General features: G+C 38.1%; 1 protein-coding gene across 4 annotated transcripts in view; it reads left to right on the top strand.

The window, feature by feature from the left end:
* The window catches only part of ADAMTSL1 (ADAMTS like 1), a 1120403-nt gene that overhangs the window by 735367 nt on the left and 370235 nt on the right, over positions 1-14801 (top strand). For 3 of the 4 annotated variants that reach the window (XM_025279016.3, XM_044939811.2, XM_044939812.2), the window contains one exon: positions 6710-6946. In XM_025279016.3, coding sequence (XP_025134801.1) covers positions 6710-6946 — 237 coding nt within the window. Of the gene's footprint in view, positions 1-6709; positions 6947-14801 lie in introns of those variants that run through there. The other variant, XM_044939813.2, reaches the window with a different exon arrangement.

Here is a 14801-nt window from a genome sequence, read left to right as displayed (position 1 = left end):
AGGATTTTCTTGATACTTTCAGGTATAAATATTGACTTTATGAATAACAAGCTTCCCTGGTGGCTCAGATGGTAAAGAATCTGCCTGCAATGCAAGAGATCCGGGTTCAATCCCTGGGCCGTAAAGATCCCCTGGAGAAGGGAATGGCAACCCACTCCAGTATCCTTGCCTGGAGAAATCCCATGGGCAGAAGAGCCTGGCCGGCTACACTCCATGGGGTCGTGAAGAGTTGGACACAACTGAGCAACTAACACTTTCTTTCACTTATATATAATACCATGGAATCAGAATATGGCATTTATATCATGCCACTCATGTAATACTTTAAATTAAACAGCAACATTAGCAGAAAAGGACAACCACCGAATATTTAAGGATAGAGGCAAAACAGAAGGCTATCCCTCAGGAAGGTAAATGTCATCTTTAAAAAGAGAAAAAATAAAAAGTCATGTTTTTCCTGACCCTAAATCTGTAGTCTGTATATTTTTTTCAAAACCATTTTAAAGGCCTTTCTGATGTTGCCACCTTAGCTCCTGCTCTGTAATCATCCACATTTCGCCCAGTGAATCAACCCTGGGAAGCCTTACCCTGTCTTGTCCCACAGGGTAATATGATCCACCTGTCATCAACAGGGGACATCTGGGATCCATCTTATCTTCCCCACTGGCTAGTTGATTAACCAGAAAATGTTTTGAATTGAATTTATATATGGCAGAACTCCACGGACTTTATGAATTATAATGGAAGCACATTAAAGGTCAGTTTGTATTTTTGTGCTTTTAAAGAAAAAAAAAAAAAAAAAACCCTGATGTGGTTAGAATTGAGTGCTTAAAACTTGGAGTGAAAAATATATTAAGTGGCTAAATGCAGTGATTCATGGGATCATCCGACTATGTTAAATAAAATATTTTTCTTTCAGGGTGAGGAAGTTCTAGCTCAGTAGCCTGACACAGTTGCCAATATTCAGGCATTATAGTTAATGGGAAAGGCCAAAAAATGTGTTCTTCTGCATTCTCCCACTCTATTCTACTGGATGGTGTCTCTATTTGAAAGCTGGTAGTCCAGAGCATCCTTTCCACACCATGCTTTTTGCCAGGTTCTTGGTGAGGGATATATTTAGTTCAAATAGCTACTAGACTTCAGCAATTTTGTCTTCATCATTACTACCTATGAGATATTTCAAAGATAATGCCCAGGATAGGATGTCAAAGCAGTTAGGGCATCAGTTTCTAAATCTGACTTTTAGGAGGATCGGAAATTATAGTGGTTTCATGGATCAAACTATAATTCAGAACTAAAAATGATGTACATGATGAATCTCTATACAAGTCAGAGTTATTTTGTTGTAATTATTATTATGATACTATGGGACAAGAAACCATGATGACTTTGCTTGAGTTTCCACTCCTGCAGCTGGGTGATTCCAGATGCTTCAGGGGTTCAGTGAATGTCTTGAACTATGCTTGAGATGTTTTGGGTTCAACAAAAGAAGCTTTTGCCAAATCTTTCTTCCCTTAATTTTTAAACATGTGTATTTCAAGGGAAATTTGATTCATATGTTTCTGATTCATTTACACTTAAATCATCAAAATGTTATTTTGTAAGAGCTATTTGATGTCCAAGAAGCTTTCTGAACCTGTTTTATAAATCCTCTTAAGTCCTTTTTCTTAAAACAGGAAGTTGCATTTTGCCAAGTACAAATAAACTCAAACGTTAAAAAGGTTCAAGTTCAGTTTCCAATTCTGAACTCCAGGTTTTAAGCGCATTCGCAATTTAGCAAAATATATTTTCCCACCCCACAGAAGTAGGGGCAGGAGGAAAGACCGTAGTGATTAAAGTGAGTAGAGGTGTTCACAAATATTATTATTCTCAGAGATATTTCTCTAGTTGTGAAAGTTTATAAAACCTGTAGCAGGTGTTCTTGGAGCTAGTAGATATGGGTGAATTGAGAACATGAACATCTGTCTGCTTGTTGATTTTCTGTGATATGTTTAAATATGTCTACTTTTGTCACAGAAAAGAAAACCTAGAAGTCTTAATAATTTAACTTCACTTTTTAAAATTTTACCTTTGACTGACTTTCACACTTATTTATTTTAGTAAAGATGGGAACACTCAGGACATTTTGTTGAGCAAGAGGGATTCATAAGACTCTATAGTTTTATGTCTGTACTAAGGTGATGTAACTGCAATTTTAAAATGTAATTGACATTCTTTTCTTAAAATTGGATAAATGCATAAAAGTATCTCAGTTTTATATTAAGAGGTCTCTTAACTATATATTACCCTTATTACTTAATGCAGAGGTGATAGAATCTGAACTTGAAATCCCCTTATGGCTGATTCACATTCATTTATTAAAAGAAAGTAAGAGCAGTTATAATGGGGTTGGGGACCACTCTAAACAGCTTGCTTGATGTTCCACTTTATCAGTATTTCTTCTATTCAGTCCAGTTGAGTCGCTCAGTCATGTCTGAGTCTTTGCAACCCCATGGACCACAACACACCAGGCCTCCCTGTCCATCATCAACTCCCAGAGTTTACTCAAATTCATATCCATTGAGTCAGTGATGCCATCCAACCATCTAATCCTCTGTCGTCCCCTTCTCCTCCTGCCCTCAATCTTCCCCAGCATCAGGGTCTTTTCAAAAGTCAGCTCTTTGTATCAGGTGGCTAAAGTATTGGCATTTTAGCTTTAACATCAGTCCTTCCAGTGAGCACTCAGGACTGATCTCCTTTAGGATGGACTGGTTGGATCTCTTTGCAGTCCAAGGGACTCTCAAGAGTCTTCTCCTACACCACAATTCAAAGGCATCAATTCTTAGGTGCTCAGCTTTCTTTATAGTCCAAGTCTCACATTCATAGATGACTACTGGAAAAACCATAGCATTGACTAGACAGACCTTTGTTGGCAAAATAATGTCTCTGCTTCTTAATATGTTGTCTAGGTTGGTCATAACTTTCCTTCCAAGGAGTAAGCATCTTTTAATTTCATGGCTGCAGTCACCATCTGCAGTGATTTTGGAGCCCCCCAAAAAATAATCTGCCACTGTTTCCACTGTTTCCCCATCTATTTCCCATGAAGTGATGGGACCAGATGCAATGATCTTAGTTTTCTGAATGTTGAGCTTTAAGTCAACTTTTCACTCTCCTATTTCACTTTCATCAAAAGGCTCTTTAGTTCCTCTTCACTTTCTGCCATAAGGATGGTGTCATCTGCATATCTGAGGTTATTGATATTTCTCCTGGAAATCTTGATTCCAGCTTGTGCTTCATCCAGCCCAGCGTTTCTCATGATGTACTCTGAATATAAGTTAATAAGCAGGGTGACAATATACAGTCTTGACATACTCCTTTCCCAATTTGGAACCAGTCTGTTGTCCCATGTCCAGTTCTAACTGTTGCTTTCTGATCTGCATATAGGTTTCTCAAGAGGCAGGTTCGGTGGTCTGGTATTCCCATCTCTTTCAGAATTATCCACAGTTTATTGTGATCCACACAGTCAAAGGCTTTGGCATAGTCAATAAAGCAGAAACAGATGTTTTTCTGGAACTCTCTTCTTTTTTCTATGATCCAGCGGATATTGGCAATTTGATCTCTGATTCCTCTGCCTTTTCTAAATCCAGCTTGAACATCTGGAAGTTCACGGTTCATGTATTGCTGAAGCCTGGCTTGGAGAATTTTGAGCATTACTTTACTAGCGTGTGAGATGACTGCAATTGTGCAGTAGTTTGAGCATTCTTTGGCATTCCCTTTCTTTGGGATTGGAATGAAAACTGACCTTTTCCAGTCCTGTGGCCACTGCTGAGTTTTCCAAATTTGCTGCCATATCGAGTGCAGCACTTTCACAGCATCATCTTTCAGGATTTGAAATAGCTCAACTGGAATTCCATCACTTCCACTAGCTTTGTTCGTAGTGTTGCTTCCTAAGTCCCACTTGACTTCACATTCTAGGATGTCTGGCTCTAGGTGAGTGATCACACCATCGTGATTATCTGGGTCATGAAGATCTCTTTTATACAGTTCTTCTGTGTATTGTTGCCGCCTCTTCTGAATATCTTCTGCTTCTGTTAGGTCCATACCATTTCTGTCCTTTATCAAGCCCATCTTTGCATGAAATGTTCCCTTGGTATCTCTAATTTTTTTGAAGAGATCTCTAGTCTTTCCCATTTTATTGTTTTCCTCTATTTCTTTGCACTGATCACCAAGGAAGGCTTTCTTATATCTCTCCTTGCTATTCTTTGGAACTCTGCATTCAAATGGGCATATCTTTCCTTCTCTCCTTTGCTTTTCGCTTCTCTTCTTCTCACAGCTATTTGGAAGGCCTCCCCAGACAGCCATTTTGCTTTTTTGCATTTCTTTTTCTTGGGGATGGTCTTGATCCCTGTCTCCTGTACAATGTCACGAACCTCCGTCCATAGTTCATCAGTCACTCTATCAGATCTAGTCCCTTAAATCTATTTCTCACTTCCGCTGTATAATTGTAAGGGATTTGATTTAGGTTATACCTGGATGATCTAGTGGTTTTCCCCACTTTCTTCAATTTAAGTTTGAATTTGGCAAAAGTTGTTCATGATCTGAGCCACAGTCCGCTCCTGGCCTTGTTTTTGCTGACTGTATAGAGCTTCTCCAACTTTGGCTGCAAAGAATATAATCAATCTCATTTCAGTGTTGACCATCTGGTGATGTCCATGTGTAGAGTTTTCTCTTGTGTTGTTGGTAGAGGGTGTTTGTTATTTCCAGTGCGTTCTCTTGGCAAAACTCTTAGCCTTTGCCCTGCTTCATTCTGTACTCCAAGGTCAAATTTGCCTGTTACTCCAGGTGTATCTTGACTTCCTATTATTGCATTCCAGTCCCCTATAATGAAAAGAACATCTTTTTTAGGTGTTAGTCCGTCCACAGACCACATTTCTTCTATACTGCAGAGTAATTAAGTGATTCTTAGAGTGACAGGTATTATGCAACTGAAAATGCTTTACTTAAAAATTATTAATTACACTCTCAGTTCAACCATGGAAGCCACCCATACAGCAGCCACCTGGGAAATATGTTAATTTTTTAAAGCTGATTTTATTAAACTTGCTAAACAAGGGGGAAGAGCACCTTGACATTCTGTAATTTCTCAAGTGGGTAATTTAGGGAAGAAGATGTGCAGAGTTTGGGGGTCATAGTTAGTCATGGGGTTGTTTCAGGATGGAAGCTAATTAATGAAGTCTAGTTGGAGAATGGTAGGATTTGTAAACTGGGCAAGTTGCGATATTGTCTTTGGAACATAAGTTCATGAATAATAAATATTAAATTAGTTTATGCTCTTATCTTGGAATACATGGGTCTGAAAGGAGCTGGTATTAAAACATTTAAGTTTAGAGAACTTGTGCTACATCATACAATCTACTGTTTTGTGACTTATAGCGTAGGATTGCAGATTGTGGATTTTGTTTTATTTCTCGCAACTGATTACCTATCACAACAAACAAAGTACGACACACACATATTGACTTGTTTAATGACCATTAACTTTTTTTCATACAATATTCATAATCACTTAAGCCTTATTGAGTACTTATGTATCTGTAAAATACAATAAAAATTATCCTTTTTCTTTAATTCTATATCTTATTCACTCTCAAAATGTATATGATACTAACAATGAAATGCCTTTCAGAATTTATATTGTATTTTGAGCTAATTTAATATCATCTGAAATAAGTCTTTAGTTGTTTACACCCAGTTTGGCCTAGAAAGAAGTTATGCCTTCTGAAATATTAGAGCCTTATATGCTGCTTAGTAGTAATGAGCACTAGTGGTAAAGAACCCACTTGCCAACACAGGAGATGTAAGAGACGTGGGTTTGATCCCTGGATTGGGAACATCCCCTGGAGGAGGGCATGGCAACCCACTCCAGTGTTCTTGCCTGAGAATCCCATGGACGGAGGAGCCCAGTGGGCTGGCTATAGCTCATACAGTAGGAAAGATTTAGACACAACTGAAGCAACTTTGAAGAAGGCAATGGCACCCCGCTCCAGTACTCTTGCCTGGAAAATCCCATGGATGGAGGAGCCTGGTAGGCTGTAGTCCATGGGGTCGCACAGAGTCGGAGACGACTGAAGCGACTTAGCAGCAGCAGCAGAAGTAACTTAGCATGCTTGCAGTAACACTGAAATTTGAGAAAAGAGATAGTGTTCATTTTGTAAAATAACACAATGCAATTCTCCCAATGCTTATTTACATGTAAATAGATTTTCAGAGGAAAAAACCTTGTTAAAGAGAACTCTTAAAAAGGATAACGAAGTAATCAGGTGTTGGCTCTGGTAAAGTATCTATCTGCAATGCAGAAGACACAGCTTTGATCCCTGGGTCAGGAAGATCCCCAGGAGTAGGAAATGACAGCCCATTTCAGTATTCTTGCCTGGAAAATCCCCTGGACAATGGAGCCTGGTGGGCTAGTATCCATCAGATCTATTTCAAGCTGGTTTCTTTCCCATTTTACTTCTATCTGAAAATATACTTCAAGCTGATGACTTTCTCAAATTTCTACATTTTGAGAGCCAAATAATCATATGACCTTTCAGATGGTATGAGAGGATCCATCTGTAGTGATAGAACATTTACTTTGTTTCCTATGACTTGGAGCATTCTTCTGCTCTAGGTTTCTGTTTGAGCTTTTCTTTTAACCTATGCTTCTCCCACTCTTCTTTTTCTTCTCCAGGACTGTCCGCCAGAAGCAGGTGATTTCCGAGCACAACAGTGCTCAGCTCATAATGATGTCAAATACCATGGCCAGTTTTATGAATGGCTTCCTGTGTCTAATGACCCTGACAACCCATGTTCCCTCAAGTGTCAGGCCAAAGGAACAGCCCTGGTTGTTGAACTTGCACCTAAAGTCTTAGACGGGACTCGTTGCTACACAGAATCTTTGGATATGTGCATCAGTGGTTTGTGCCAAGTAAGTGCCAGCTTCTTTGCATTCTATTTTTCTGGAGGGATTTATGTCAATAGCTTTTGTGTAGTCCTGCTATCTGAATAAGTGTTACTTTTTCTAGAGTTGATAAATGATGACCCATTGGAAAATTGAGGTTCAACATCAGTTAAAACTTTAAGAGCTTTATTTTATGTTAAGGAAAAGTGAGCTAGAGTTTTTCTTTCCTGATGTCTCACTTGAATATAGAAGAATAAAATTTCTTCAATATTTTGTATCACTTTTGTACTAGATTTTGAAGTTACCTCTACTTTGGTTGTTCCTGAAATAACGGTGTGTGTGTGTGCGCGCGCACGCATGTGCATGTATGTGTATCTGTATTTGGAGGCATCAACTTTCATTAACTTGTAGCTTCAGAGTTTCTTAGGTAAGATTTCTTCTAAAATCTCCAAGTATACTGTAGGAGAATTTGTTGTTTCTTTATCATGACTACAATTTTATTGACAATTTAGACAACTGTAGGAAAAGGCATGCCAGTGTCAACTTTCAGGTTGAAATTTCAGCCAGAAAAATCTTTTAAATGGAGATAGCAAAGAGGTTTGATTTTTGGTGTAAATTTATCAATGTTTACTTTAGTGGAGGAAGTGGGGGAGGTGCTTATCTGGAGGCTCAGCAGTAAAAAATTGCAGGAGACACAGAATCAGTCTCTGGGTTGGGAAGATCCCCTGGAGAAGGAAATGGCAACCCACTCCAGTATTCTTGCCTGGAGAATCCCATGGACAGAGGAGCCTGGCAGACTACAGTCCATGGGGCTGCAAAGAGTCGGACATGACTTAGCGACTAAACTCCAAAGACTTTAGTGGGGAGTTAGTCAGATGAGGGAAAGTTAGTATGTTTGCTGTCTTGATTTCAAAGTCTATGCTTTGGATTAGGATGACAAGCCAAGTTTCAGGAACAAGCAGTTGCTACAGTGTCCTCTGTGCTATGCTTCACCATATAATGTTATATTTCACAAAGTAGACATTTTGAGAATCTTTGCCTCTCCCATGAAGACACTGTTTGAAATTTTTATGTCTTCAGAATTTCAGATATAACAATTAGCAGTATAAGAATAAACTTAAAATGTGTTTCAGTAATTTGTTGTTTCAAACTCACGTTTCTTTAAAACCTAACTCTAGACATAAAAGGAGTAACTATAGTGCAAATGACAACAAAAGATATGAGATGCCCTACAAGGTTCTGTGTATGTGAGAGGGACACAGACATATTAAGCCTTCATGAGGTCTGGAATCATAAGGCAGGGAAATTGTGGCAAGTCCAAGCACTTCTTAGGTAACAAGATGGAGTGATATTTACATATCCGAAGGTTTCATGTGAATTTCAGATATGAATTTGAATATAGAATCTTACTGCTTTAAAGCTGGGAAAAGCCCAAGAGGTGATCTAATCAACAACCTAAAAAGCGGTATGTTTGAATATCATTTGTGATATTTGGTGTTAGTTTCTTGCTCTAATACTCTCAGTTTCTGTTGAGATGGAATTATGAAAGATGCAAAAGCTTTGGGAATGATAGAATTGTAAACCAAATAGATACAGAAAAGGGATTGTGTTGTTGGGAATGGCAACTAATAATAATAGTTTCTTTTGTATGTATACTGTTTGAACAAAACAAGACAGTTTTCCATTTTGTCAGTGAGAAAAAATGAGGGACCAGAAAGTTTGTGTGACTTTCTGCAAGTTTTATGGTTGGTCATGGCAGAAATTTCAGGTCCCTTGATATCTAGTCCAAAGTTGTATGTACTATATTACACTGATGAATGAACCAAAATAAACAAGATAGGCTGGCAAATTAGGTTTCATTTGTTTTTGTTGCATAGAAATTCAGTAGGGCCTCTTGCTTTCCAGATTAATCCTGCCAACTGGCTTCATGTATGTTGGCAAATGAAGCAACAGTAAATATGCCTCCCCAACTTAGATTCTTAAAAGTGTGACATGTTAGATTTGGGGGCAAATGTAAATTACAGAATATCTGAAAAGAATGGTGACTTATACATGGAAATTGTAATCGGTTATTATTCTTTTCTTCCTTTACTTGTCTTGTTAGAGGCAATAGTAGGGTAAAGGAGTTAGTAAAGTTCAGATTGTATCTAGGTACTAGTAAGTACCAGAATATCCCCAGCTACACAGTAAGAAGCGAGAAAGGTATTTGGGGAGTAAATCATGGTGGCTTGAATGGTAGACAGGATTATGGTCAACAGTGGGTGGCGAAGAAAGAGTTTTGGTGGAAAATAGACAATCCAAGCTCTTTTTAGAAAGTTGAGTATAGCTACAGTTATAGGATGCTCAAAGTGGACCACTTACAGGACCCTGAAAGTAAGGAGACCAACTGAAAAAGAGACTCTTAGAGCAGCCAAGGTGAAAAAAAGCATGAACCTGGACCAGGTCAGTGACAGCAGGAACAGAAAGGAAACAATGCCTAAAACCAGGAAGAAGTTTTCATTTTGACCATGAAAAGAGCAGGGGAATAGATTTTTATAAACAAAAAGAAATACATCAAATTAATTGTGCTCAGGGAATCAAAAACTACCGCTTTTATTACGAATTTATAAGGGATATCATTTTGGATCCTTGTTACCACTACCATAATAGCCTATGTGTTTTCATGATTAAAACCTACTTGCATTTTATAAAAAGGAGGGAAGGAATAGAAAGAGACCCCAATAAGAGAAGAATATGATAGAAGCTAACAATCTATAAATGTGTGGATAACAATCCTAAAAATGTGCATAACTTTGCAGATAAAAATTGTAACATTATCTCTTGGTGGGGAAGACACCTGCAGAAGGGAATGGCAATGCACTCCAGTATTGCCTGGGAATTCCCATAGACAGAGAAGTCTATTCGGTCACATAGAGTCAGATACAACTGAGCAATTAACACACACACAACATTGTCAAAATGATGAAATAATTGTTTATCTACCAAAAAAATGATGATAGAGAAATAAAGATGGAATACTTAAATGCAGTATATACACTAATAATGAGAAAACAGAAAGAGAAATTAAGGAAACAATTCCATTCACCATTGCAACGGAAAGAATAAAATACTTAGGAATATATCTACCTAAAGAAACTAAAGACCTATATATAGAAAACTATAAAACACTGGTGAAAGAAATCAAAGAGGACACTAATAGATGGAGAAATACACCATGTTCATGGATTGGAAGAATCAATATAATGAAAATGAGTATACTACCCAAAGCAATTTATAGATTCAATGCAATCCCTATCAAGCTACCAACAGTATTCTTCACAGAGCTAGAACAAATAATTTCACAATTTGTATGGAAATACAAAAAACCTCGAATAGCCAAAGCTATCTTGAGAAAGAAGAATGGAACTGGAGGAATCAACCTACCTGACTTCAGGCTCTACTACAAAGCCACAGTTATCAAGACAGTATGGTACCGGCACAAAGACAGAAATATTGATCAATGGAACAAAATAGAAAACCCAGAGATAAATCCACGCACATATGGACACCTTATCTTTGACAAAGAAGGCAAGAATATACAATGGATTAAAGACAATCTCTTTAACAAGTGGTGCTGGGAAAACTGGTCAACCACTTGTAAAAGAATGAAACTAGAACACTTTCTAACACCATACACAAAAATGAACTCAAAATGGATTAAAGACCTAAACGTAAGACCAGAAACTATAAAACTCCTAGAGGAGAACATAGGCAAAACACTCTCTGACATACATCACAGCAGGATCCTCTATGACCCACCTCCCAGAATATTGGAAATAAAAGCAAAAATAAACAAATGGGACCTAATTAAACTTAAAAGCTTCTGCACAACAAAGGAAACTATTAGCAAGGTGAAAAGACAGCCTTCAGAATGGGAGAAAATAATAGCAAATGAAGCAACTGACAAACAACTAATCTCAAAAATATACAAGCAACTCCTACAGCTCAACTCCAGAAAAATAAATGACCCAATCAAAAAATGGGCCAAAGAACTAAATAGACATTTCTCCAAAGAAGACATACAGATGGCTAACAAACACATGAAAAGATGCTCAACATCACTCATTATCAGAGAAATGCAAATCAAAACCACTATGAGGTACCATTTCACGCCAGTCAGAATGGCTGCAATCCAAAAGTCTACAAGCAATAAATGCTGGAGAGGGTGTGGAGAAAAGGGAACCCTCTTCCACTGTTGGTGGGAATGCAAACTAGTACAGCCACTATGGAGAACAGTGTGGAGATTCCTTAAAAAAATGGAAATAGAACTGCCTTATGACCCAGCAATCCCACTGCTGGGCATACACACTGAGGAAACCAGAAGGGAAAGAGACACATGTACCCCAATGTTCATCGCAGCACTGTTTATAATAGCCAGGACATGGAAGCAACCTAGATGTCCATCAGCAGATGAATGGATAAGAAAGCAGTGGTACATATACACAATGGAGTATTACTCAGCCATTAAAAAGAATACATTTGAATCAGTTCTAATGAGGTGGATGAAACTGGAACCTATTATACAGAGTGACGTAAGCCAGAAAGAAAAACACCAATACAGTATACTAACGCATATATATGGAATTTAGAAAGATGATAACAATAACCCTGTGAACGAGACAGCAAAAGAGACACTGATGTATAGATCAGTCTTATGGACTCTGTGGGAGAGGGTGAGGGTGGGGAGATTTTGGAGAATGGCATTGAAACATGTATAATATCATGTATGAAATGAGTCGCCAGTCCAGGTTCGATGCACGATACTGGATGCTTGGGGCTGGTGCACTGGGACGACCCAGAGGGATGGTATGGGGAGGGAGGAGGGAGGAGGGTTCAGGATGGGGAACACAGGTATACCTGTGGCGTATTCATTTCGATATTTGGCAAAACTAATACAATATTGTAAAGTTTAAAAATAAAATAAAATTAAAAAATAATAATAATAAAAAAAAAGAAAGAAAAGCCCTCACTGCTTCCTATAAAGAGTGGACATACATAAATTCCATTTGACTTAGAAAAAAATTCCTTTATTCAGGCTGTAGCTGTATATTGGTAATTAGTATTTGTGGTTTGTGGTAAGAAACATTCAGAAAAAATTTTTCATAATTTTTAAAACACTGTCAAAAATGTTAATGCTTACTGAAATATGCAGTTTTTATAAAGAACGTCTCCTGGTTTCCTGAAAAAATCATCTTCTCTGCCCCATAGTCCCTTCTCCTCCATTTTTACCCCATTTATTGGGAAGGCTCAGCTCTGTCTCTGACCTCACTTTGTTATTTTTTGGCCACACTGGGTCTTCACTGTGGCATGGGCTTTCTCTAGTTGCAGCAGGTGGAGGCCATTCTCTAGCTGCGGTGCACAGGTGTCTCATAGCAATGTGGCCTCTCTTGTTGCAGAGCACTGGTTTCTAGAGTGCGTGGGTTCAATAGTTGTGGCACATGGGTTTAGTTGCCCCATGACATATGGGTTCTTAATTCCCAGACCAGGGATCAAACCCATGTCCCTTGCATTGGCAGATGGATTCTTAACCACTGGACCACAGGGAAGTCTTTTATTATCACTTTTTTTTTTCTTTTGGTAAGCTGCTTCAAATATTTTTGATGCTAGGCAGATATGAATTATAAACTCCACAGAAGCAAATATCTAGCTTTGGAGAGCGTCTTACCATGATAGAAAACAGCAGCATAACTAAGACATTTGTCACTTTTAAATACCAGTTATTCCAGTTATGCCTGTCTAATACTCAACAAAAATCCACTCCCTCAAAACCATTTGAGACTTTAACTCAAATAAAACTATGGCGACTTAGACTTCAAGAGACAAAAGCAATTTACAGATATTACTATTCACAGAGGAGGGAACTGAGACCTGCTGGGAGTTCCAAAAGTCATAAATGAGGGGGTTTTCCATATTTGTAGTGAATTTGCTTCAGGAAAATGTTAGAATCATTGCTCCTTATAAGAGATACCTTGTTCTTACTCAGTACTATCAAGCATCATATCAGGCAGTATATTCATTCTAATAGCAGTAGTAATATAAATATTAATCATAATAATAAAATATCTGCCATTTTTAGTAACTACCACATCTAGGCACTTTTCATGTATTTTACAGCTCTGCATATTAGATGACATTATTCTCTTTTCACAGATGAAGGACGAGGCTCAAGTAGGTGATAGGACTCAATCAGAAATACCTGGCTCTGACTCTTAAGCCCCTTATTGCTCCTGGTAAAACTGAGTAGACAGAGGCAGTGTAATGTTGAGTACTGGTCCCCAAACTTGACTGCCTTCCAGAATCACTTGGAGAGCTCTTAAAAGATGCAACTCTTAGGCTCTGTCCTCCAGAAATTCAGATTTATCCATTTGATGTTTTTAAAACATTCTCCTTATGACCCTAGTGGTTTGGCCAGATTTATGAATCACTTACTGATGAAAGAGCAGGCAGGATTTAAAGTCAAAAGACACAGATTAGAATCTGAATTTTCTTTAATGATCTGTCTGTGTAATGCTGATCAAGTTGCTTACACTTGCTAAATTCAATTTTTACTCTGGAAAATAAGATTGTCTAGCAAACTGTAGAGCAGTGAGTGAGATAGTTCATGTGAAAATGCTTAATACACTGCCAAGTACTATGACAAAGTGAAATACCCTGAACATCTTGCAAAATGTATTAAAGTGGTGGTTCCCTGTGTGGGACTTCAGAACTCTGTAACAATTCAAAAAAAGTTTATAGAATGAGATAAAGTAACTTGTTTCTTCTTCTGCTAAGAACATAGGATGGGGAACACATGTATACCTGTGGTGGATTCATTTTGATATTTGGCAAATCTAATACAGTTATGTAAAGTTTAAAAATAAAATAAAATTTAATTTAAAAAAAAAAAAGAAGAAAAGGAGACCTTCTACAATGTACTATCACCATCATCATTTCACAATTGAAATTTTAATAACAAGAAAGCAGTAAGAACTTGATTTCAAAATGAAGCATGGTCCTTTAAATATAGTCTGCCTTATGAGAAATTTACTACTCTGTACTTATTTTTTATCCTTTATCCAGAGTGCAGAAATTGCTACTAACAGTGCTTCAGAGCCCAGCATTTGGAAAGCACTGCCGTTGAGATTATCTAGCCCAGCCCTGAGAAATATTGCTGCACTGGGTTATATGATTTTCCCAGGATCTACCAGCTACTTAATGGCAGGCTAGAGGTCAGAGAATATGACTGTTTATCAGCATTTTAAAATTATGCCTTCTGTGTTATTTCTTCAGCCTCTCCCACTGGCCAAAACCTTGTCCAGCTTTAATTCGGTCGTTTACACAAGAAAACAATAGGTTTAGTGAATCTCTTTTCAAACCACTTCCCTTTCCATCCCCCCTAGAATCTGAGCATTTTCTGCAGTAGGAGTGGTCATGTTGGTGTCTCTCCCCACCTTGCATCTTGGACTGAGAAACACCGGGATTTCTGTTTGCTTATTATCCTTCTGAACTAGATGAAGTTGGAGATAAGGCAGAGCCAAGATATCTATGAGTTGTTAAGAGCAAGTGCTCTGAAGTTGTACTGCCTGGGTTTGAGTCTAAGCTCCACCACCCATTCATGTATGACTTTGAGCAAGTTCTTGAGCCTCGATTTTCTTATCTGCAAGATGAGGCTAATATCTGGAACTGCCTGATAGAAGGCAGTTCATATCACGATATGAGGATTATGTGATCAAATGCATTAAAGTGCATACTCTGTGCTTGAGCAGTACTAGCTTTTGGTCAGAGAAGGCAATGGCACCCCACTCCAGTACTCTTGCCTAGAAAATCCATGGATGGAGGAGTCTGGTAGGCTGCAGTCCATGGG

The sequence above is a fragment of the Bubalus bubalis genome, chromosome 3 (genome assembly GCF_019923935.1).
Source record: "Bubalus bubalis isolate 160015118507 breed Murrah chromosome 3, NDDB_SH_1, whole genome shotgun sequence".
Classification (NCBI taxonomy): Eukaryota; Metazoa; Chordata; class Mammalia; order Artiodactyla; family Bovidae; genus Bubalus; species Bubalus bubalis.
This window is presented reverse-complemented; position numbering and strand designations above follow the sequence as displayed.